The sequence below is a fragment of the Phyllobates terribilis genome, unplaced genomic scaffold (genome assembly GCF_046119375.1).
Source record: "Phyllobates terribilis strain yellow unplaced genomic scaffold, ASM4611937v1 Scaffold_11__3_contigs__length_659146591, whole genome shotgun sequence".
Lineage (NCBI taxonomy): Eukaryota > Metazoa > Chordata > Amphibia > Anura > Dendrobatidae > Phyllobates > Phyllobates terribilis.
In genome coordinates this window covers 157,505,907-157,532,321 of record NW_027362771.1, presented here as the reverse complement: position 1 = coordinate 157,532,321, position 26,415 = coordinate 157,505,907, and the positions used below count along the sequence as shown (strand labels likewise).

General features: G+C 43.8%; 1 protein-coding gene across 1 annotated transcript in view; it reads right to left on the bottom strand.

Annotated features, from left to right (window-relative positions):
• Nucleotides 1-5,161: 5,161 nt before the first annotated feature.
• The window catches only part of WIF1 (WNT inhibitory factor 1), a 167,881-nt gene continuing 146,627 nt past the window's right edge, over nucleotides 5,162-26,415 (bottom strand). The window contains exons 8-10 of the mRNA XM_073650692.1: nucleotides 24,425-24,520; nucleotides 24,099-24,194; nucleotides 5,162-5,562 (exon numbers count right to left, since the gene is read on the bottom strand). Of these exons, the coding sequence (XP_073506793.1) occupies nucleotides 5,441-5,562; nucleotides 24,099-24,194; nucleotides 24,425-24,520 (314 nt within the window). The 3' untranslated portion in view covers nucleotides 5,162-5,440. The remainder of the gene's footprint in view (nucleotides 5,563-24,098; nucleotides 24,195-24,424; nucleotides 24,521-26,415) is intronic.

Below are 26,415 nucleotides of genomic sequence, written 5' to 3'. Positions count from 1 at the left end.
TAACCCTCTGTCACATACAATAGGCCTGACAGGCACATCTCTTTTACTTTCATTTCTCCTTCCTCACCAGATTGTGAGGAAATCCCCTCCCTCAAGGTAGTCTGCTGTCTCTAGCAGCTCTGTGAAACCTCATACCACAGTTGGATTGCAGAGCTTCAGGAGGACAGATATAACTGCGCTAATCTCTCAGGCTCATTGTATGTGAACACGTCACACTCAATAAGGTTGGTATTTTATGTTTTTATTCATCACAATTGTTTACTTAGCTTGTTTTATGAATGTATAGCACAAAGTGTGAGGATATTTCATAGAAATAAGGCAGATTAAAAAAGAAAGTGTGCTGCTCAGGCATATACAGTATTTCCCTAACACATATTCCTTCTCTTGCTTCAGATTATCTGCTGAAATGGAGAGAAAAATGTACAATTTATCAAAAAACCTTGAGGTTGAGGAAGTAACAAACATGCTGTTAGATGATGCAGACCCCACACTGAATGAGGATTTAGGAGAGGAAAGTGAGATTGATTCTCATGATGAGGTGGAAGTATGTGAAGTGGATTCTAAAACAGAGCAAGATGGTGACAGTGATGAGGATGAAGATGAAGAATCTTATTATATGGGAAAAGATAAAAAAAAACAATGGAGCAAGAAGCCACTCCAGAAAAAACGTAGGGAACCTCCAAACATTATTACTCACCTTCCTGCAGTTATAGGAACTGCAAGTAATGCAAAAACTGCAGTTGAATGCTGGAATAGTTTATTCACAGATGACATTCTGGACTCTATTGTCACATATACCAACCAATATATAGACATTATAAAGGACAAGTTCATCTGCAACAGAACCATCAAGGCCACAGATGAAATAGAACTGCGTGCTTTTTTTGGATTATTATACCTTGCAGGAGCTTATAGGGAAAATAGACAAAGTTTGGAGGAACTTTGGAGTAAAGATGGGGATGGAGTTGAAAAATTTGGCCTTGTTATGTCCATAAACAGATTCAAGCTTCTAATTCGTTGCCTTCGGTTTGACGACAGAACTACCCGAACCGAACGTAAAACACATGACCGACTTGCTTCAATTCGTGATATATTCCAAAAATTTGTTGAAAACTGTAAAAAAAGCTATTGCCCTGGGGAGAATCTCACTATTGACGAAATGCTCCCTGGTTTTCGTGGTAAATGCGCCTTTCGTCAATATATTCCATCAAAGCCTAACAAATATGGAATAAAAATGTATGCCCTTGTTGATGCCAGTAAGACCTACACTTACAACCTGGAAGTTTATGCAGGAAAACAACCAGAAGGTCCTTACTGTGTCAGCAACAAACCCAGTGATGTTGTAAAAAGACTGGCTGAGCCCTTATTTGAATCAGGTCGCAATATAACAGCTGACAATTGGTTTTCAAATTCAAAAGAATTGCCTACACAGTTTGTAAGTGTGAAAGGGAGACAACAGTACAGTAATGGAAAGGTTTTGGTTTCCTATGTACCACAAGCAAAAAAAATTGTACTTCTTCTATCAACACTTCATGATGATGATGCCATCGATCCTGGGACTGAGGCACAAAAAAAAACGGAGATAATTACATTTTATAATGCAACAAAAGCGGGTGTTGATACAGCTGATCAGATGTGCTCAACTTTCAACGTCAGCAGAAACACCAAACGCTGGCCAATGGTCATATTTTTTGCTATGTTGAATTTGGGTGGTAAGCGGAATCAGAAGCCTTTCTAATTATGAATGTCACAAATGTCATAATGCAATCTGCCTGACACATGCAAAAATGATGTGTAATTCTTGCTCTTTGCTCTGCAAGTGTAATTTTTCTGGGGAAACTTCAGAATCTAATTCTGATTGAATATGTTTTTAATAGTACTTAAGGTACCTTAAAATTAAGTTTGTTTCCATAAATTTTCTTTGTAGAGTTTTTTGACAGATTCGAACTGGGGACTATTTGGCGGGAGTTTTGAAATGTTTGTATTTCAGAGTTATTAGTTTTATGTTAAGTAAATGGGTTTTTTTTGCACCTGATTATGTGTAGTCTATTTTATTACATCCCTATGAAGGTCACTGATCACTTTTAGAGCACTGAAATTGCAAATATTAGATATTATAGGTATTTTTCTAGCCTGCGCCTGACAGTCACATTGTATGTGAACTCGTTAGAACCGATATTGTATGTGACGGAGAGTTAATATAGTGCAACCTGAGGGCCCGTAGATCACAAGCATCCAATATTGACTGTCAGTCTTGTCTTTTGTAGACATGAATTTCTCCAGAATCTCTGAATATTTTGATGCTATAATGTACTTTAGGTTGTGAGATATTAAATCTTTGCAATTTTACGTTGAACAGTTTTCTGAAATTGTTCCACAATTTTTAGACACAATTATTCACAGGCTGTTTTAACCTCTGACCATCTTTGCTTCTGAGAGACTCTGCCTCTCTTACACACTTTTATTATACACAGTCATGTGAATTAGACAAAAATTTACCATCCAGCTAGTTTTCATTTGTCCCACTTACGTTTCCAGCCTTTTGATAACACTTTCCCAAATTTTTTGAGATGTGTTGCTGACATAAATTTTTAAATTAGTTAATTTTTTTCAAATGAAATGAAAAATGTGTAACTTTCAACTTCAATATATGTTCTATTGTGAATAAAATATGGTTATAATAGATTTCCAAATTATTGCATTCTTGTTTTCTTTACATTTTATACAGTGTTCCAACTTTTTTGGAATTTAAATTGTATTTATTCACTGTAATTAATATAATTTTGGGATGCATGCAGATTTCATACAGATTCTCGTACAGCTTAGTGTGCACTGTATTTCCCAATAAAGCACATAACAATAAAGCACATAATGATTCTAATAGTGTCACAACTTATCATAATCAATTATAGTTTTGGAGGTTGTTCTTCAAGATGTTTGGAACAACTGTCTTGCCAAGTTCATTCCAAACTGTGTGCAAGGAATTGAAATTTGGAGCTGTTTTGAAGGTATAATGTGGTCACACAAAATTTTGATTTAATTTAGATTTACTTTGCATTTTGTTAATTAATAAGCATAAACTATTAATACTTTTATTTTTTAAAGCATTCATGCCCTGCAGCATTTTTCCCACACTTGCCTAAAACTTTTGCACTGTACTATATACTTTAACCCCTTCCCGACATATGACATACAGTTATGTCATATGCCGGATCCCTGACTTTGCTGTCGGCTCAAAAGCCAAGCCAGCATCTATCCCGGCAGATGATGGCTGTGTTATTCAGCCATCATCAGCCTGTAACAGCCCCAAGCTGAGCGCTTTTTTATGGGTTGCCATGCTGGCTGGTGGTCTGCTGAAGACCCCCGCCTAACTGTCATTACGGTACTGCTGTGAAACCCAGCTTGTAGCTGGCATTCATAGGAGACTGTGATTTTCACTACACATAATAATACTGTAGTAGTGCTATGTATAGCACAAGCGATCAGACAATCGCAGGTTCAAGTCTCCTAGGGGAACTAACAAATACAGTAGGTAGTGAAAATAAAATGTTAAAAATATGAAAAAAAATAAAAACAATCACAAGGTCAAATCACCTCCATTTTCCCCCATTAAAAATGAAATAAAAAAATTTAAAACATACACATACAGTATTTAGCATCGCTTTGCTCATATAAATTAATTGGCATAATGATAAAAAAAAATATAAATGCCAGAATTACGTTTTTTCAGCCGCCGCAACAGTGCAATAAAATGCAATAATAGGTGATCAAAACATCTTATCTACCCCAAAATAGTATGAAAAAAGTCAGCTCAATGCGCAAAACATAAGCCCTTATAGACCCTCAGAGATCAAAATTGAAAACGTTACAAGTCTTGAAAAATGGCGACGGAAGCAAAATTTTTTTTAAAATTTACACATTTCAGAATTGTTCTTATCCAATTGTATAAAAAAAAACTATGCATGTTTGGTATCTGCGTTATCATACTGACCTGGAAAATCATTGGCAAGTAATTTTTACCATACAGTGAACATGGTAAATAAAAAAATAAAAAAAACAACAACTGTGGAATTGCACTATTTTGCAATTTCGACAGACTTGGAATTTTTTTCCCGCTTTCCAGTGCGTCACATGATAAAATGAATGGTGTCATTCAAAGTACAATTCATCCCTTAATAAACAAGCCCTAATACACCTATGTGGACAGAAAAATAAAAAAGTTAGGACTTTTGGGAGAAGGGGACGGAATAACAAAAAAAAATGGAAATTGTTTGCGGCGGGAAGGAGTAAAATGGATTATCCAGGACTATTTTTTTTTACTATGGGCCTAAGAACTAACAGGCAGGTAGTTGCTAACTACCTGCCTGTTATGACCGGCACCAATCTCTGTTGGCACAGAGCAGTCATGCACCGCTCCTGCCAATTCATTGGCTTCTACTGACATCATTTTGGTAGAGCAGAGGCTTCTCTTCCATTTAACTCTATTGAAGGGGCATGATTGATGATGTCATGCTGATTGATTGCCAGCTCCCTGCTACCTACCTGCAGGGAGCCAGCGTCTGGCTTATATTCATCTTCACCCCTCTAGCCATCTTGATGTCAGACAGTGGAGCGAGATGGTTGCACTCATCACTCTTTACACTGTGACCACCTCCCCAGCACATTGATTGACAACTTGCTCTGCAGCATGTGTGTACAGCAGGCTGTCAATGGAAGTGCTGGGGAGTGATACGAGCAGCTCCAGCCGATGACGGAAATAAAAAAAACTTTTTTTTATTTCCTTGTAGCCGCTGCTCAAATAGGTTTTTGAGCTTAAAACCTATTGGGAACAGTTAATCACATAAAGCATTAACGACATAAAAGTATTGCATACAATTTATGTAACATTTTTATTTTGTTTAGAATATTGGAAGATTCATTTATTGATATGAATAATGTCTTTACATAATCTGCATTTCCTATACTAGTTCTTTATATGCCACATTCTAGAAACAGAAAACAATTTTGACCGCCCTTTAGAATGAATTATAAATACCTTAATTTAGCTTTAAATCATTTTCCTTAATATTTAGAGTATGGAAATGTGTGAGGATGAAAAGATGATATAGAGAGTTAAAAACCTACAAAAGTAATACAAATGGGTAAAACAAAATACTACTGCTTTATTACTCCTTAAAGGTAGGTTTTATTATTAGAATACTGAAGAGTGGACATATATTACATAGATGAAGAACCACTGGGACAATAGAACAAACAGAAACCTACTGGTTAACAGCCCATACAACAATCACTTGTCAATGTTATCTCAGTGGTTCAAAATGATGAAGCTAGTGAAGTTAAGACCAGTAAACTGCGATGAACATGATACCATCCAACACAAGGAAAGGTAATGGAAGCTGTGAGCTTTGTGCACTGTAAAAGTTTTCAGATGTGCTGGTATTCACCAGATATAATTAGACTCAGGAGGAACATGCCTGTCTTCAGTCCTTTTAGGTGAAGGTGTGTGCTGCCTGTTTTTGGTGCCGGTTGGCCGCATGGAATTCATAACATTGGCTCCATACCCTGAAAAATAGGAGTTCAGGAGAAGATAAATTAGAAAAAAAAAACTTCTGATATTATTCACATTTTATATTTTCTTATTGAGTTTGTGAAAATAATGTTATATACATAATAAAAGGACTATCTGATGATATACTGTAAATAAAGCTTCATAGTTATACAGTATATTAAAAGGTCTGAAAATTTCTAATACACAGTGCTTTTGTTTCAGTCTCTCACATTTTTCAATATCTCTGTTTGTTGTCAGTAAATAGGGACACTTATCATTTCCATTCAAAAAAACTTGATGCAACTAAAAGCTGGTCCTGATTAAGTCATTTTGAAAAAGCTGCGTTTCTTGTTTCATAGCTTTCACATAATAAACCCTGATATGACATAGTAGGACATGGCTAGGAAAGTGTTTTTCAGCCTTAAATTGTAATCTGACAGCAACATGATGTAGGGACAGAGACCCTGATTCCAGAGATGTATCACTTAGCTTACTGGGTACAGAAGTTATAATAGAATCACAGTTTTCTCTGCTGCAGATCTAGCAGAGGTCCCTATATATAACCCCAATCACACCACTGATTAGCAGCTCTCTGTGTACAATGAATGTAATATGACAGAAAGCTGCCAATCAGTGGTGGGGGCATGATTGGACTAGGACACCAGAAGCAGCTTGTCCTGTAATGATAATCTTCTGCTTATAAAACACTGATTTTATTGAAACAGCAAAACACCACTTAGTAAGTGACACTGCTATAATCAGGGTCTCAGCCCCTACATCATGCTGCTCTCTTACATAGCAAAAAACCTGCTGACAGATTCCCTTTAATGGGAATATGTCTCCAGGTGTATGCTTCTCAATCTGAGAGAAGCATAAAGTAGGGGCAGAGACTCTGATTCCACTGATGTATCACCTATGGTTTGGTTGCTGCAGTTTTAATAAAAACACTGTTTTATGTGCTGCAGCTCTACTAGTTTTTTCAATAACAAGTTCTGTCTAAACACACCAGTGCCACTAATTTCTGTCTAAACTGTACATAAGCAAAATACTGCCAATCAATGGTGCTCATGAATATCAAGGACTACATACCAGGAGTATATCATTGAGAAGACTAGTAAATCTGCAGCAGATAAAACAGCAAAAAGCCCAGTAAGTAACCCAGCATTGGAATAAGGTTATCTGTCCACAGTTTATGCTGCTTTAAATTGGGACAGCAAAAATCTGGTGACAGATTCTCTTTAACCAGTTCCAGATCACCCATAGATTTTAAATGTCCAGGTGGTCTGCAGCTTACTCTGCACTGACGTTTAAAAAGTCAATGTAGGTTAAGTAGTTTGCAGGAGACTGTGCAGTTGGGGGAATAGGCAGCCTGCTGTCAAATATGGCCAACTTGCCACAGAGAAGGCAGGGATAATTCATTATCAAATCTGCCTCTCTGATTGTTGTATACACAGAGCTGAACAAGCACTGTGTATACAAATTAGGAAGCACTGACTGTGCTTCCTTCTCTGGACCCAGTGATCATGTGATAGCTGCATGTAGGGAAAGAGCAGGAGCAGCTGAGTCCTAGGAAACCCAGTCAGTTCTGGTCTCAGCCAGAAAGTTAAATTTTCCCTGTAACTGGGCTAATATTCCATCCCTAATTACTAAGGAAATCAGCAATAAAACGATTGTACTAATATGTTAAAATGCCACACAAAGGTCTTTTAAGAAGTTTGTGAAATAAAATGAAAGATAAAAAACAAGAAAAAAAAGAAAAGTAAAACACAAACAAAAAAAAAAAGACACCCCCAGTCAGACTCACTGGATCTGGCCCTGGCTATAATAAAAAAAATTATGTTCAGTATATAAAAGTTATTTATAGGGAAAGGAGGCCACAATTTAAAATGTTTTTAGCAGTCCTTTGTAATCGTAAAAAAAATACATTCTCTTTCATTTTATTCTCACCCGAGAATAGAGCGAAAAAGAAAAAAGAAATAAAAAAGGCCATAAAAATTAGACCTATGTATCATGAAAAGAAAGAGGCAAAATTATTTAACTATCTGAAAGAGAATTTTTTTTTAGGGTCATTAAATGCGAAAGTATTCTAAAACCCAAAAATGTGTCTGTTCAGCAAAATGGCCTCAATTCTGAACTGGTAAATGACCTGTGGTGCAATAGTACAACCCCTGGCAAAAATTATGGACTCAACAGGCTCAGAGGATATTCATTCAGTTGTTTAATGTTGTTGATAAAAAACAGATCACAGACATGGCACAAAACTAAAGTCATTTCAAATGGCAACTTCAGGGCTTTAAGAAACACTAAAAGAAATCAAGATAAAAAATGTGGTACTCAGTAAGGGTAATTTTTTTCAAACCAATCAGAGGAAAAAGATTATGGAATCACTCAATTCTGAGGAAAAAAATATGGAATCATGAAAAACAAACACACAAAAGAACACTCCAATACATCACTAGTATTTTGTTGCACCACCTCTGGCTTTGATAACAGCTTGCAGTCTCTGAGGCATGGACTTAATGAGTGACAAACAGTACTCTTCATCAATCTGGCTCCAACTTTCTCTGATTGCTGTTGCCAGATCAGCTTTGCAGGTTGGAGCCTTGTCATGGACCATTTTCTTCAACTTCCACCAAAGATTTTCAATGGGATTGAGATCCGGACTATTTGCAGGCCATGACATTGACCTTATGTGTCTTCTTTCAAGGAATGTTTTCACAGTTTTTGCTCTATGGCAGGATGCATTATCATCTTGAAAAATGATGTCATCATCCCCAAACATCCTTTCAATTGATGGGATAAGAAATATGTCCAAAATATCAATGTAAACTTGGGCATTTATTGAAGATGTAATGACAGCCATCTCCCCAGTGCCTTTACCTGACATGCAGCCCCATATCATCAATGACTGTGGAAATGTGCATGTTCTCTTCATGCAGTCATCTTTATAAATCTCATTGGAACGGCACCAAACAAAAGTTCCAGCATCATCACCTTGCCCAATGCAGATTCGCGATTCATCACTGAATATGCCTTTCATCCAGTCATCCACAGTCCACGATTGTTTTTCCTTAGCCCATTGTAACCTTTTTTATTTCTGTTTAGGTGTTAATGATGGCTTTTGTTTAGCTTTTCTGTATGTAAATCCCATTTCCTTTAGGCGGTTTCTTATAGTTCGGTCACAGACATTGACTCCAGTTTCCTCCCATTCGTTCCTCATTTGTTTTGTTGTACATTTCCTGTTTTGGAGACATATTGCTTTAAGTTTCCGGTCTTGACGCTTTGATGTTTTCCTTGGTCTACCAGTATGTTTGCCTTTAACAACCTTCCCATGTTGTTTGCATTTGGTCCAGATTTTAGACACAGCTGACTGTGAACAACCAACATCTTTTGCAACATTGCGAGATGATTTACCTTCTTTTAAGAGTTTGATAATCCTCTCCTTTGTTTCAATTGACATCTCTCGTGTTGGAGCCATGATCCATGTCAGTCCACTTGGTGCAACAGCTCTCCAAGGTGTGATCACTCCTTTTTAGATGCAGGCTAACGAGCAGATCTAATTTGATGCAGGTGTTAGTTTTGGAAATGAAAATTTACAGGGTAATTCTATAATTTTTTCCTCAGAATTGAGTGATTCCATAATTTTTTCCCTCTGCTTGGTCTGAAAAAAATAACCCTTACTGAGTACCACATTTTTAATCTTGATTTCTTTTAGTGTTTCTTAAAGCCCTAAAGTTGCCATTTGAAATGACTTTAGTTTTGTGCCATGTCTGTGATCTGCTTTTTTTCAACAACATTAAACAACTGAATGAACATCCTCCGAGCCCGGTGATTCCATAATTTTTGCCAGGGGTTGTAGAAACTAGGCAGAAATCCTCAGAGGATCTGTTCCATACTACAGTACTATGACCCTCCGATAGCATGGCCAATGTCCGTAATAAAAACAATTCAATAAATGATATGTTTAGCAACCGGTCTTAATCAGGAATACTAGAAAGGTGTCTGAAATATTTTTTGCGCCTTATGGAGGATAAAATGTATTTATTTTGAGCACAATACAAAGGTTTATGGAATATGGAGATCTGGGCTACACTAAGGACGATTGATAAAAGGTGTTTCTATTCCCTGTTACTATCAGAAGGAAACTTATATTTTAGAATTTCTGATGTAAAATTAATCGGAAAATGTAGACACAGCACTGGCTTTTGGGCTGATGCCTTTGAACTAATACACAATCCTTTATTTAATGATTTTCTGGTTTATATGAACAGAAGAGTCTGCCAGCAATGGAACTCAAACTTTTTTTTCCCCCAGCAAAGTTCCATTTCTGGCACTTTTAAAGTAGCACCCTTGTTATGCTATTGCTCCGTCTATGTTATGACTCTTATGCGATGTCACTGTTTGCTCAGCATACTTACAGATTTGGTAAACAGTTCTGCACAGGGCATGAATACATAAGCACCGGCTTGTTTTAAGTCCTGTCACTCTCCATAATAGTACCTATCATTATCTGCCAGCATATCTGATTAAAAGCTTGCATTGGAAGGAAGCCAAAACTTCCCAGCCAGTCTAAACTTCTGTGGTGGTCTGGCCCCTCTTATGGAGGTAAAAAGAACCCTAACTCTATGTTATTTTTCCTAACACTGGGAAATGGCAATTCACAGTCTGGGGTGTTTATGACAGATCTACGTGGTAGAAGAAGGCTTTTACATAGTTCACCCTCGCTAAGCATGTGGTTGTTTAATTGTCTGTATTATGGAATAAGTCATTTAACTACAGGGACCTGTCATGACTTGATGACTTTGTTTTGCTGAAATCAAAATAAAAACATGACCTGAATACAGTCTGAGGCTACATTCACAAGGCTTTATTTGCGGTATGTGTGAGGTCTGTCTGTTTGGTGCCAAAATGGGATTGGATCACTTTAGATGGAAGCAGGAAAATCTTTCTCAAAGAGGTGGTTTTCTTGCTCCCCTCTTAAGTTTTTGGATCTGACTCTATATTGGAACACGACACAAAGGGGGAAATTTCCAAAGGTTGGCATTTCATACGTTAGTCTTAAACAGGAACACACTCAAGTAAGATGCGTCAAATTTGGTAAAAGATTAGCGCTTAATAAATTTGGAATATCCTAAGCTGTGCAAATACCACTAACTGCACTCTTCCATCAGGCTTGGACTGGCCCACAGGAGAACAGGAGAATCCTCCGGTGGACCCCTGTAATAGAGTGGGCCATCACCCTCTTATATGAGCAGGACTTGGCACTATATACTTGACTAACGATGTACAAAGGCAGCATCTTACTCATTTAACAATCTACCCAGTTCATTGTTATATACATTTGTGATTGAGGATAATGTCACATTTGCATGAAGCTGAAAAGTGGGGTCACTGTTGGCCCTATTGTTGGCTTCACTCCGGCTCACCAAGCCCCATAGAAAATTGTTTGGAGAAGAATAAAAAGTTGCACAGCAAAACAAATGTACTCTGAAATACCCAACTTTTTTATGCAAAAAGCAACAGATGGTTAACTTTTGGTTAACATTGCTGGTGTATAATGTAAAATCAAGCATCTTTGCAAGATATGGTGATTATTATTTGCTGTTTTCATACATTTTGAAACATTTAGATGATATTGCTATCTGGAGACTCTTAAAAAGGAGGCCACTTTCTCCTGTTAGTGCAGTTTTCTTCACCTCACAAACTGCACTAGCTAGCACTTCTGTCCATAATATGGCTGCTGGTTGAGGAGCATGTGACCAGACCTGTCCATCAGCCTCCTCCAATAGAAATAACAGCTTTCCCATGTGAGGTGCTTTACAATTGTAAGAGACTGCGGGACAGGTCTGGTCACATGCTGTCAGTTTGTGAGGAAGGGGCTATAACAAGAGAAAGTGGAGAACTCCTTTAACAAGTTGCTGTTGATAAATACCATATTTTTCGGACTACAAGACGCACTTTTTTGCTCCAAAATTTTGGAGGAAAGTAGGGGGCGTGTCTTAGTCCGAATATGATATATATACATATATACACTGTGTTCCAAATTATTATGCAAATAATATTTTCTCAGATTTTCCCAAATTACCTATATGAATTGCAGTCATTGTAATTTTCCAGTCAAATAACTATTAGAGTACAATTGAAAGGTTTTTGTACAAACTGCCTATGATAACAGTATATTTTTAAAAAAAATAAAAAACTCAAACTGCACTCAAACTGCATGTTCCAAATTATTATGCACAGCAGAGTTTTCAACCTTTTCATTTTAATAAAGAACAAAAAATGGTCATTTTTGAAATTATAAGCATTAGCAGGCTATTACAAACTGAAATCAAACAGTTTTCAACTCAAAACTTTATTCTAGGTGATGTAACATTTGCACATAGGACCCCTTGTTCGAAAAGAGCTTCTGAACTCTCTCATTCATTGAATTTGTCAGGTTTTGGATGGTTTCTGCTTCAATTGTTTTACATGAGGACAGAATACCCTCCCAGAGCTGTTGCTTAGATGTGAACTGCCTCCCGCCATCATAGACACTCCTTTTGATGATGCTCCAGAGGTTCTCAATAGGGTTGAGGTCAGGGGAGCATGGGGGCCACACCATAGGTTTGTCCCCTTTTATGCCCACAGCAGCCAGAGATGCAGATGTGTTATGTGCAGCATGAGACGGGGCATTATCATGCATGAAAATGATCTTGCTGCAGAATGCACGGTTCTTCTTCTTGAACCATGGCAGGAAGTACCCCTAGGTGTCCCCCCAGAACATGTGAATGGGCCATATCTAGCACCCGCCGTCTGTATGGCCCCGGCACTAACAGCTGTTCCACTATCTCACCGCCCCTCAGCTTGGCCACCTGATATAGCAACTCGCCCTGCACTGCAAAGTGGGGAATCTGGTGTCGGTCCCCGGCTTTTGGGCAACCCCATTACATACAGTAACCTGTTCGAACGCCCCTTTTAAGGTCAGGTCTCGAACTTGAGCAGTCCAAAAGTTCTCTCCGGACATATCTAACGCAGGGAGGTCAGCCTCCTCGGTCACCGTCTCACCCTCGTCACTGACAAGGACGCACAGTGGGAACTCCTCCATCTGAGATTACGTCGGGGGTTCTTCTTCCCCATGCTACTTAGTCCAGTTCCCTTCCCCCACAAGTCCCAAAATAAGGAAAAATCATGGCCCAATATGATGGGGTGTATCAGGTCCTTCACTACCCCGACTTCATGGGACTGGGCACCACAGTCTGTCCCCACTGTCACTGTGGCCACAGGATAGTCCTTGGCGTCACCATGGATGCACCAAACGCCCACGGTTTTGGAAGGGATCAACTGGTGGGGAAGGGTTGCTCTGATCAAGTTCACCAGACTCCCAGAGTCCAACAGCCCAAGCACTTTTACTCCATTAATGGACACTGCACACGCCTGCGGCCCCTCGCCGGGTCGATAGTCCACGCTACAGGCTGGATAGGCATAATAGGAGACCCGTCTGCCTAGGCTGCAGTCCATGGGCTCAAGGGAGATTTGACACCTGGCGGCTACATGTCCAGGGTTGTGACACTGCCAACAAACTATATCTTTACTAACAGTTCTAACGTCACCTTCAGTGGGAGTAGGACGTCCCCCAGTGGTGGCTCTAGACCCCTTCCGTGCTGAACCCGCCCCCTTTTGGGTATCCCAGTAGGGAGAAGTGACTGCATCCGGTTTCCCAAGGGATCTCTCAACTACCTGGTACCTCTCTACCAGGCCGATGAAGTCATCTGCGTTCTGGGGATCACCCTGGGCAACCCAGGTCTGTACTGGCTTGGGAAGGGAATGCATGAATCTGTCAATCACCACCCGCTCAACCATCTGGGCCGGAGTGGAGGACTCCGGTTGTAGCCACTTCTGAACAAGATGCAGAAGGTCAAACAACTGCAAGCGAGGGGGTTTGTCGCTAGCATACGCCCAGTGATGAACTCGTTGGGCTCTCACCGCCATATTTACTCCTAGACGTGCTAAGATCTCTGTCTTTAGTTTGGGATACTCCTTAGCATCTTGCAGCGCCAAGTCAAAATACGCCTTTTGGGGTTCACCCATTAAATATGGTGCCAGAACCTCTGCCCACTGTGCTGGTGGAAGTCTCTCCTGATCAGCCACCCTCTCAAAAACAGTCAGAAATGCTTCTACATCATCCCCAGGGGTCATCTTCTGCATGGCCCGCCTAAGGCTTAGTGCCCACGATGCAGAAATGAAACAGAAATTTTCCTGAGCATTTCTGCATCTCCTTGGCAGAAAAACGCATGCGGTTTTTACATGCGTATTTGCCATGCGTTTTTCCAATGCATTGTATAGGCAAATACGCATGCAGAAACGCACAAGAATTGGTCATGTCCGTATTTTTTGTGCGAGCAAAATATGCGCAGAAAAAATACGGACCATGTGCACAGAACTTGCAGGAAGTCATGGGATAAGGTATGCAATGCGGTTCTGGAGCGTTTACGCGCTGCAAATACGCACCAAAATACGCACCAAAAACGCATCGCGGGCACACAGCCTTACCGCCTTCCTGACGTGAGAATCATCAGTCGGCCCTGGGGGTGGGGCGGCCGCCCTGCTCTGGATGGCGTCCGCCAAAAGCTGTATCTGCTGTTGCGCCTCCTGCTGGTGCTGCTGCTGAGACTTTTGCTGCAACTGGATTTGCTGAAGCAACAGTTGGGTTGTCTCCTGGTGCTGCTGCATACTCTGCTGGGCCTGCTGCATACTCTGCTGGCTCTGTAGGTGCTGCTGCTGCATGCTCTGCTGGCTCTGGACCAGGTACTTAATGAGCTCCTCCATGCTGCTGGACTTCACTGGCTGGCTGGCAGCCTTCACCCAGGACATCCATCGGTCTTTGTGGCAGGTACACGTGTTCCTGGAATCCTGCACGCACTCTCACACCAACTGTGGCAAGACGACTCGCTCGGCTCTCCCGGAGGCAGACTCGGGACACACGTTCTCAGGTTACCTTTCTGCTGGTTTATTATCTGGCATAAACTCATGCAGGGTTCCGCAGGAAAAAATAAACAAGACCCCTCTGGGTTAAACAGGAAAACAAAACAAAGTATAGCTCAGTCCATAGGTGAGCGGGTTCCGCCCGCTCTCGGTAGCATAAACTGCACAGGTAAAGTCCAGGTAACAAGCTCTGCAGCTTCCACAACACTGTCTGGAGACTTCCCTCTCCAGACCACACTCCACAGGGAAAAAAAAAAGGACTGAGCTTTTACACATTGCTCAGCCACACCCTGAGGGGAGGTAGGGGAATGGCGTCCCGCCCTCTTTGCCATTCCCATAAAACCGCACACCCTTTAACAGAGTAAACCTATCAGCATATAACACGCTGGCAGAAAATAAAGTAGGTCTTAGTTCACACAGGAGAGCATCCTGAGTGACACATACCTCCCCTCATATATAAAACCAGTGACACTGTCACAATATATATATATATATATATATATATATATATATATATATATATATACACTGCTCAAAAAAATAAAGGGAACACTTAAACAACACAATGTAACTGCAAGTCAATAACACTTCTGTGAAATCTACCTGTCCAGTTATGAAGCAACACTGATTGTGAATCAATTTCTCCTGCTATTGTGCAAATGGAACAGACAACTGGTAGAAATGATAGGCAATTAGCAAGATACCCCCTATAAAGGAGTGATTCTGCAGGTGGTGACCACAGACCATTTCTCTGTTCTCATCTTTTTGGCTGTTGTTTTGGTCACTTTTTCATTTTGCCATTGCTGTCACCCCTAGAGGTACAGTAGCATGAGGCAGTGTCTACAGTACAACCCACAGAAGTTGCTCAGGTAGTGCAGTTCATCCAGGATGGCACATCAATGCGAGCTGTAGCAAGAAGGGTAGCTGTGTCTGTCAGCACAGTGTCCAGAGCATAGAGCAGATACCAGGGAGGGAGTTATAGGAGGGCAACAACCCAGCAGCAGGACCATTACCTCCTCTTTTTGTGCAAGGAGGAGCACTGCCAAAGCCCTGCAAAATGACCTCCAGCAGGCCACAAATATGCATGTGTCTGCACAAACGGTTAGAAACCGACTCCATGAGGGTGGTATGAGGGCCCGACGTCCACAGATGGGGGCTGTGCTCACAGCCCAACACCGTGCAGGACGCTTTGCATTTGCCACTGAACACCAGGATTGGCAAAGTCGCCACTTGCGCCCTGTGCTCTTCACAGATGAAAGCAGGTTCACACTGAGCACATGTGACAGACGTGACAGAGTCTGGAGACGCCGTGGAGAGCGATCTGCTGCCTGAAACATCCTTCAGCATGACCGGTTTGGCAGTGGGTCAGTAATGGTGTGGGGTGGCATTTCTTTGGAGGGCCACACTGCCCTCCATGTGCTCACCAGAGGTATCTTGACTGCCATTAGGTACCGAGATGAGATCCTCAGACCCCTTGTGAGACCATATGCTGGTGCGGTTGGCCCTGGGTTCCTCCTAATGCAGGACAATGCCAGAGCTCATGTGGCTGGAGTGTGTCAGCAGTTCCTGCAAGATGAAGGCATTGAAGCTATGGACTTGCCCGCTCGTTCCCCAGACCTGAATCCGATTGAGCACATCTGGGACATCATGTTTTGCTCCATCCACCAACATCACATTGCACCACAGACTGTCCAGGAGTTGGCGGATGCTTTAGTCCAGGTCTGGGAGGTGATCCCACAGGAGTCCATCCGCAACCTCATCAGGAGCATGCCCAGGCATTGTAGGGAGGTCAAACAGGCACGTGGAGGCCACACAAAATACTGAGCCTCATTTTGACTTGTTTTAAGGACATTCCATCAAAGTTGGATCGGCCTGTAGTGTGTTTTTCCACTTGAATTTTGGGGGTGACTCCAAATCCAGGCCTCCGTTGGTTAATAAATTTGATTTCCATTGATGATTTTTCTGTGAATTTGTTGTCAGCACAATCAACTTTGTACAGAGCAAAGTATTCAATGAGAATATTTCATTCATTCAGATCTAGGATGTGTTATTTGAGTGTTCCCTTTATTTTTTGGAGCAGTGTATATATATATATATATATATATATATATAGTGTGTGGATGTTGGGGGTTGTAGGGGGAGCGGCAGCGAAGTGGGACACAGGAGGCAGCAGCTTCCGTCTGCAGCCTATACTGTGCCCGCTGCTAAAGAAAATGAATATTCACTGCTTTCCACGCCCTTGGCCGTGGAGAGTAGTGAATATCCATGCTCTTTAATAGCGGGTACACGTGACCGCTGAGCCCAGCAGGAGCCGCGCTGCGGGTACAGTGTGCGCGCTATTAAGGAGAGTGAATAATCACTGCTCCCCACGTCCATAGTCCCGGCGTAGGGAGCAGTGACTATTCCGGAACAGCATCTCACTGTGTGAGGGCGCATGGCAGTGACGTCATGTGTGGCTCACACTGTGAGATCAGTGCTGGCAGCAGAATGGGACGCAGCGCTGGAGCAGAGGGGAGGAAGGTGAGTAGAATAGTTTATTTTTTTGTGTGCAGCATGATGGGGATGGAGGTGCCATGTATACCAGGATGGGGGGGGGTGCCAAGCATACCAGGATCAGGCATGCCAAGCATACCAGAAAGAGTGATGAGGGTTGCCATGCATACCAGGAAGAGGAATGAGAGGTGCCATGCATACCAGGAAGAGGGATGAGGGGTGCCATGCATATAAGGAAGAGGGGTGAGGGGTGCCATGCATACCATGAAGAGGGATGAGGGGGGCCATGCATACCAGGATGGGGGGTCAAGCATACCAGGATGAGGGATAAGATGTGCCATGCATACCAGGATGAGGGGGGCCATGCATACGAGGATAAGGGGGGCCATGTATGCCAGGATGAGGGATGAGGGGTACCATGCATACCAGGATGAGGAGTGCCATGCATACCAGGAAAAGGGATGAGAGGTGCCATGCATACCAGGAAGAGAGATGAGGGGTACCATGCATACCAGGATGAGGGATGAGGGGTGCCATGCATACCAGGAAGAGGGATGAGGGGGGCCATGCATACCAGGATGGGGGGCCAAGCATACCAGGATGAGGGATAAGATGTGCCATGCATACCAGGATGAGGGGGGCATGCATACCAGGATAAGGGGGTCCATGCATGCCAGGATGAGTGATGAGGGGTGCCATGCATACCAGGATGAGGAGTGCCATGCATACCAGGATGAGGGATGAGGGGGACCATGCATACCAGGAATGAGGGGTGCCATGCATACTAGGATGCGAATTAGGAGTGCCATGCATACCAGGATGAGGGGGGCCAAGCATACCAGGAAGAGGGATGAGGGGGGCCATGCATATCAGGATGAGGGGTGCCATCCATACTAGGATGAGGGGTGCCATACATACCAGGATGAGGGGTGCCATGCATACCAGGATAAGGGGTGCCATGCATACCAGAATGGGGATCAGGGGTGCCATGCATACCAGGATGGGGATCAGGGGTGCCATGCATACCAGGATGGGGATCAGGGGGTGCCATGCATACCAGGATGGAGGGGTGCCATGCATACCAGGACGGGGATGAGGGGTGCCATGCATATCAGGATAGGGAAGAGGGGTGCCATGCATACCAGGATGGGGGATTGGGGTGGCATGCATACCAGGATGGGGGATTGGGGTGCCATGCATATCAGGATGAGGGGTGCCATCCATACTAGGATGAGGGGTGCCATGCATACCAGGATGAGGGGGTCATGCATACCAGGATGAGGGGTGCCATGCATACCAGGATAAGGGGTGCCATGCATACCAGAATGGGGATCAGGGGTGCCATGCATACCAGGACTGGGATCAGGGGTGCCATGCATACCAGGATGGGGATCAGGGGGTGCCATGCATACCAGGATGGAGGGGTGCCATGCATACCAGGATGGGGATGAGGGGTGCCATGCATATCAGGATGGGGAAGAGGGGAGCCATGCATTCCAGGATGGGGGATTGGGGTGCCATGCATACCAGGATGGGGGATTGGGGTGCCATGCATACCAGGATGGGGATGGGGGCCACATATAACAGAAAGGAGGGGGCCATATGTACCAGGATGGGGAATATTAACAGAATTGGGGGACATTACCCCTATAACAGTCTCAGCAGCAGATCCCCTGCCCCTTAATCATCATCATCATGACCACATTTTTTGCTTAAATTTTTTTTCTATTTTCCTCCTCTAAAACCTAGGTGCGTCTTATGGTCCAGGGCGTCTTATAGTACGAAAAATATGGTACAGGTTATTCTTGTAGTGCTTCTATTTAATACATTAATCATACAAAACGTTGCAGTTGTGCACAAGCTGTGAGTTTTAGGGCTCATTCAGATGTTAGTTTTCCATGTACAATTTCTATCCATACCTATTACAGTCTATGGGCTGTTCACATGTCTGTGATTTTTAGCGGACCAAGTTCTCCAAACCAAAAAACTGAGAAATTGTTTGATTTTGATAAGAGTCATGGATCAAACTTGCCAAAGCAAGTCTATGGGTCTGTGCAAAAAATCGGCAGCACTCGAATGCCATCCATGTGCTGTCCATTTCTTACTGGCCTATTTGATAGCATTAACTTGAAAAACCTCCATCAGGTTTTATTTTTGTGACTCGCCCCCTGGGCCTGTGCTGTGCTGCAGGGGATACCCGGAGCCGGATCGCTGGGATGCTGGGGGTTGTAGTCTCCGTGTGGCGGTGACCCGGTCCGTGCCCAGGGTGGTCAAACCAGTGGCAGTCTAAATGTTGTAATAAGTGTCCGACTACGCCACCCGTGGATTGCGGTCAGTGGGGACCGCCGCTGCGCTGCAGACTGCTGAGGCTGATGTTGTTTGCGCAGCTGAGTATGGGATGACTCCCCACGGGAGAAGTATTACCTCAGGGCAGCTAATGTGGAAAATGATGGGAGTGATGGTGTGAGTGTCCCAATACTGATGGTGCTGGTGCGGCGATGAAACACAGAGACTTGTAATTGCAGTTTCCAAAGCTTTATTCACGGTTGTTATTCTGGTCACTTGTGCACATGAGGGACCGCCTGAGCCGTGCTACGTTCACCAGGCAAGGGACTCGGTCAACTCCCAGGCAATTCCAGAGTGTGGTTCAGAGCTCCCCTCTCTTCCTTTCTACTGGCCGTCCCCACCAGTGACCCACCTTTGTCCAGCTTCCTCGGGCCTTCTGTTGGCGAAACCTCTCTCCGGTTTCCCTGACCCTATACGGTATGCCTTTCTGGTGGATGTAGTGAGGGGTCGCACCAAGATGTGGTCACAACCTCCGGTTTTGGCTGAGGATTAGTCGCCTCCACCAATTCGGGTTCCGGTACCCTGCTCTGCCAACCCTTCACCCTGTATCTCCTGGGCATATGGGGTTCCTTCTGCCTTCGTGTCTCTGGGCCTTTCTCTGTGTTCTTTGCTTCCTTTCTCCTCTGTTCCAGTTCCTTTCTTACTTTCCTCTCCGTTCCTCCTCCTCTCTCTTTCTGCTGTTCCTGGCCTCCACTCCAGGCCTGGCTCTGGAGCTGGGCCCAGACTGAGCCACAGCTCCCTGTCAGCCCTCTCTGGCTGAGCTCCTCTCCTCTTCTCCTCCTGCCTGAACTGAACTGGACTGGACTGAACACTGTTCTAAGATGGTGCCCACCTTTTATACCTCCTTCTAACACCCGAGCCCAGGTGACTAGCAACCAATGGGCTCCTACCTATGCCCAGAAACCCACCCCTATCTGGTCCTACACCACTGGGTTTTCCACCCCCCTCCCCACTCCAGCCAGGAACAGAAGCTGTCGTGCCTGCACTCTGTCTAGTGGGAGCACCTTTGGTCTGTTCCTCGGAAATGGGGTGTGTGTGGTGCATGCAGCTTACTGAGTCCTGGTCCACACTCCATCCTTACCCGGGAGTGGAATATCACACCTCTGGACTGAGGTGCAATACCCCTGTAGCAGCCGAGCCCTCGGGGTGCTACATTTGCATAGGAGAAAAACTGATGAAACTCTAAGGCCACGGCCCCACTATCAGTATTTGATCAGTATTTTTTCTCAGGAGTGGGAGCCAAAACCAGGAGTGGGTGATAAATGCAGAATTGGTGACTTGTTTCTATCATACCTTTTCTCTGATTGTTCCTCACCTGGTTTTGGCTCCCACACCTGAGAAAAAATACTGACTGAATACTGACCAAATACTGACCAAATAGTGATAATGAGGCCTTGGCTAACAGTAAAAACTGACATACTGACCAAACACTAATGAAAATTGATTCGTTTTTTTTGCATTCGAGAAAAATCACAGATGTCTGAATAATGCCTTAGGGCAAGGTAAGACAGCGCAGCTGTGATATGGTGTCAAAAAACATATATACCGCCGACTGCATGTGATTTTGACATAAACAGGCATTGTTTTGAAAGTGCTTTTTTCACTGCATGATCCAAATTTATTAGGTAATTTTACATAACGTGAAACACATGTGGTAATGTTCCTTCTAAACAACTTATTGTCGGAAAACTCACTATCAACCCATGTTCTTATGCAAAAAACACATCCAGTCAAGCACTTAAGAACAGATCCTAAGGGAACATGGTTCAGGACTAGGGATGAGCGAGTATACTCATTACTATTCGGTACTCGCCGAATAGTACGGTACTCGGGCTACTCGTTACTCCCCATGTTTGCTTGTGATTACTCGCTAGGAGTAACGAGTACAATGTAAGCCAATGGGAAATGCGAGTAAGCCGAGTAAGTGTCTGCTAGAGCCTATAAAGCGGTCTGGGGGCTGAGGAAAAGGCTGAAATGGGTGCATGATTGTTTAAAAGCCGGCGGTAAAAAGCCGCCGATTTTAAACAATCACTCAGCCCCATACTTGCTTCCCCGCAGCCTCCCATCCCGATCCTCCGCTCTCCCCGCCGCCTCCCATCCCGATCCTAAGTTAGGACCGGGCAGGGAGCGAAGCACCAGGAAGCGGGGAGCGCAGCACCAGTGAGCGGGGAGTGAAGGACCCGGGCGGGGAAGGCGGCAGTGAAAAGACTTCACCGCCGGCTTTCCTGTTCGGTGCGGCGCTCCCCGCTCCCTGATGTATGTCCCCGCTCCCTGGTGCTTCGCTCCCTGCCCGGTCCTAACTTAGGATAGGGATGGGAGGCGGCGGTGGAGCAGGGAGTGTACATCAGGGAGCGGGGAGCGCAGCACCGAACGGGAAAGCCGGCGGTGAAGACTTTTCACTGCCTGCTTTCCCGCTGGTTATTTCAAATGAACAGCTGAGGTATCAGCTGATGCTGATCAGCTGTTCATTTGAAGAAGCCGCGGTGCCCTCAGAGGGTTCATGTGAGTTCATGCTTGACTGCATGAACTCACATCAACTTTCCCACGGCCGCACAACTCAGCTACATCTCTGGTAGAGAATCTCTACTAGAGATGTAGCTGAGCTAAAGAAGAAGACTCCATTGAACTACGTCGGACGGAAGATAATTTTTTTAATAAATATGGAGTCTCTAATTTTTTTTTTTGTTTTATTTCTAATAAAAAATTTATTTCTCTGTGTTGTGTTTTTTTAAAATATTTCACTTAGAAATTCATGGCGGTCATGTCTAATATTGGCGTGACCCCATGAATTTCAGGCTTAGGGCCAGCTGATAATACAAATGAGTTGGGTACAGCGCCAGAAGATGGCGCTTCTATGAACGCGCCATTTTCTGGGGTGGCTGCGGACTGCGATTCGCTGCGGGGGGGGGCAGAAAGCTTGGGCAGAAAGCTTGGGCCTCCCTGCGCTGTGGATTCCAGCCCCCAGCTACTTAGTTGTACCTGGCTGGACACAAAAATAGGGCGAAGTCCCACGTCAAATTTTTTTAAATTATTTCATGAAATTCATGAAATAATTAAAAAAAGGACTTCCCTATTTTTGTTTCCAGCCAGGTACAAATAGGCATCTGGGGGTTGGGGGCAGCCCGTTCCTGCCTGCTGTACCTGGCTGGACACAAAAATATGGCGAAGGCCATGTCAAATTTTTGGTGAAAAATTCATTAAAAATTTAAAAAAAAAGCACATTTAGGGACTGCATCTTTATTAACCCCTCCACTTGAGGGGTTAATAAAGATGCAGTCCCTAAATTGCTAATTTTTTTACAATTTTTAAATTAATTTTTCCCAAAAATTTTGACGTGGGCTTCGCCATATTTTTGTATGCCTGCCAGGTACAGCATCCAGGAACGGGCTGCCCCCAACCCACAGCTGCCTATTTGTACCTGGCCGGACACAACAATATAGGGAAGCCCTTTTTTTTTATTATTTCATGAATTTCATGAAAAAAAATACGTGGGGCTTCGCCCTGTTTTCGTGTCCAGCCGGGTACAACTAGGCAGCTGTGGGCTGGAATCCGCAGCGCAGGGAGGCCCAAGCTTTCTGGGCCCCCCTGTTGTGAATTGCAGTCCGCAGCCACCCCAGAAAATGGCACGTTCATAGAAGAGCCATCTTCTTGCGCTGTATCCAGCTCATCCAGGGCCCTGGTGCGGTGGCTCACTGGGTAAAAAAGGGGTTAGGACCAGCTTTGTATTATCCGCTGGCCCTAAGCCCGAAATTCATGGGGTCACGCCAATATTAGACATGACCGCCATGAATTTCTAGTAAAGTATTTAAAAAAAACACAACACATAGAAAAAAATATTTTATTAGAAATAAAACAAAAAAACACTTAGAGACTCCATCTTTATTAAAAAAAATTATCTTCTGTCCAACGTAGTCCAATGGAGTCTTCTTCTTTAGCTCAACTACATCTCTGGTAAAGATTCTCTACCAGAGATGCAGCTGAGTTGTGCGGCCGTGGGAAAGTTGATGTGAGTTCATGCAGTCAAGCATGAACTCACATGAACCCTCTGAGGGCTCCACGGCTACTTCAAATGAACAGCTGATCAGCATCAGCTGATACCTCAGCTGTTCATTTGAAGTAACCAGCGGGAAAGCTGACAGTGAAAAGACTTCACCGCCGGCTTTCCCGTTTGGTGCTGCGCTCCCCGCTCCCTGATGTACGCTCCCCGCTCCCCCGCCACCTCCCAACCCGATCCTAACTTAGGACCGGGCGGGGAGCGAAGCACCAGGGAGCGGGGAGCGCAGCACCGAACGGGAAAGCCGGCGGTGAAGTCTTTTCACTGCCGGCTTCCTCGCCTGGGTCCTTCGCTCCCCGGTGTTGCGCTCCCCACCCGGTCCTAACTTAGGATCGGGATAGGAGGCGGCGGGGGAGCGGAAGATCGGGATGGGAGGCTGCGGGGAAGCGAGTATGGGGCTGATTGATTGTTTAAAAGCTGGCGGATTTCTACCGCCGGCTTTTAAACAATCATGCACCCATTTAAGCCTTTTCCTCAGCCCCCAGACCGCTTTATAGGCTCCAGCAGACAATTACTCGGCTTACTCGCTTTTCCCATTGACTTACATTGGACTCGCTACTCGTAACCCGAGTATTGGGACCTACTCTTTACGAGTATAGCGAGTCCGATTATTTCACTACTCGCTCATCCCTATTCAGGACTAGCAATAACCATCAGTCCAGGGAATAAATAGAATACGGAGCTCTTACTTACTTTTGTTACAGTATCTACCATTCCAGCCTTCCTTGCATTGGCATTTGTTGGGTTCAACGCAGGTTCCATGTGAACCACATGAGGGTTCACAAACAGCTGCATAAAAACAAAGCAAGGTAAATGCCAGCTATTCTATCCTCCATAGTATGGCTGTCTAATCTAACAGAATTACTTCCATGGACTGTTATTAAATGAAAACATATATGAAAATATTCAGTAAATGTATAACAAGTGAATATAATTAAACAATTTGCATTATTATACAACCAGTTATGTTTTAGTTATTATATTGTGAATAAACTCCATGATTAAAATGTATGACTTACGTTTTGAGCACAGATCTCCTTGGTAGCCCTTGGAACATTTGCACTTGTTCTTGCCACTACATTTTCCTCCATTTCGGCATGGCTGTTGGCATTTACCTTAAAAAAAAACACAAATCATTCATAAAACTTGGTTTATATTTAAAGGGAATCTGTCAACCCCTGGGACTTTTCAGACCTCTAATATGGGCATACAGGTGATAGAAAAGTAAATCTATACATACCTGTATGGCCCATATTAGAGGTCTGGTTGCTTTGAAATATCTTTTTATAAAATCCGTTTTCCTAGGTTTGGCGACCGGGGGATGCCAAGAAATGCCGGCCTACCTACTTAATTCAAATCTCCTCCTCCTCTGCACGTCACAGGGCGCTGAGATGTGCACTCTAGATCTGTGCTCTAGATCTGCGCAACCCGCGCATGCACAATGCGCCTATAACTTAAGGCTTTTTATTTTTCTCCTTGCCCTATCTTACTGTTGTGCTCTAGTGCGCAGGCGCCGGGGAGTCGCTGTGACTTCCGCTCCAGTAACCTCCGACGTGCGCAACAATAAGGTTTGGTCCCCACTTCCTCTCGGATAGTTGCTAGCTATCAGGATGTGGGGACCAAACCTTATTTTTGTGCACGCCGGAGGTCACTGGAGCGGAAGTCACAGTGACTCCCCGGCTCCTGCGCACTAGAACCCCGCAGTGTAAAATAGGGCGAGGAGAAAAAAAAAAGCCTTAGGTTATAGGAGCATTGTGCATGCGCTGGACGTGCAGATCTAGAGTGCACATCACAGGGCTCTGTGACGTGCAGGGGAGGAGGGGGGGGGGGGGGATTTAAATCAAGTAGGTAGGCCAGCATTTCTTGGCATCTCTCAGTCGCCAAGCCTAGGACAACAGATTTTATAAAAAGATATATCAAAGCAAGCAGACCTCTAATATGGGACATACAGCTAAGTATAGATTTATATTTCTATCACCTGTATGCCCATAAAATTCCACTATCAGAGATTGACAATGCTACCTAAATGGTTAAACAGCAGCGATCAGCATAGTCTCTGGTCGCTGCTGTTATAGACACATGCTGGCATCTGCCACATATGGAGCAGGCTCAGCTCTTGAGCTGCCTCCATACATGAAGATCACAGTGTGGACGTACTGGTAAATCTACATGCTCTAAGTGGTTAAAGGGGTTTTCCCACAAACAAAAGTTCACTTTAATCAATAGATTTTGGAATAATAATAATTTCCACAATTGAATGTGTTTAAATAAAATGTTCCTGTGCTGAGATAATCTTATAAATCTGCCCCTGTGTAATAGCTGTGTCTGATCGTGCAGAAACATGATCTGATCACATCAATCACACTCCTGGATGGGGGAAAGCAAAAGAGTATACAGACATCATAGCACGGGATCACAGTTGATTCTTCTTGTGGGGTAAAACAGCTCCCTACTAGAGATGAGCGTTGTTCTACTCGAACTGTTCGCCAATCTCAAATTCGAGCTGTTTTGAGTGGTGTTCGAGCCGGTCGGCGAACACGAACAATTTGAGAAAAATTCGGCTGTTCGAGGTTATGTTCGATAACTGTTCGTGCACCAAAATCATAACTGGATTTTTTCTCAGTAATGATGAAAATTAATGTTAATACGCAGTTTGAGTGTACAGCGGGGTGGGGGGAGGGGCAGGGGATGGATCTCTGCAGGAACAATGAAGATCTCCATTTTTTTTTCTCTTTCCCGCATTTGCAGTGGGGAGGTGCAATCTGTCAGCCTATCAGCAGCGCCCACACGGAGCGAAGTGCTTTTTTTCACACAAGCAAGGGCATGTGTGATTGGCAGTGTATGTCACATGTCCTTGCCCTATAAGACCAAGCCATTTTCCCCGTCGCCACCATTTTCTCACTGCTGCAGCTGCGTGTTAGACGGCACCGCTGTTGCTGTGTGCGCTATACCTTGTTAATTTCAAGCCAATTTTCGCACAAATATACAGATAGCTTGGGAGTAGGGAATA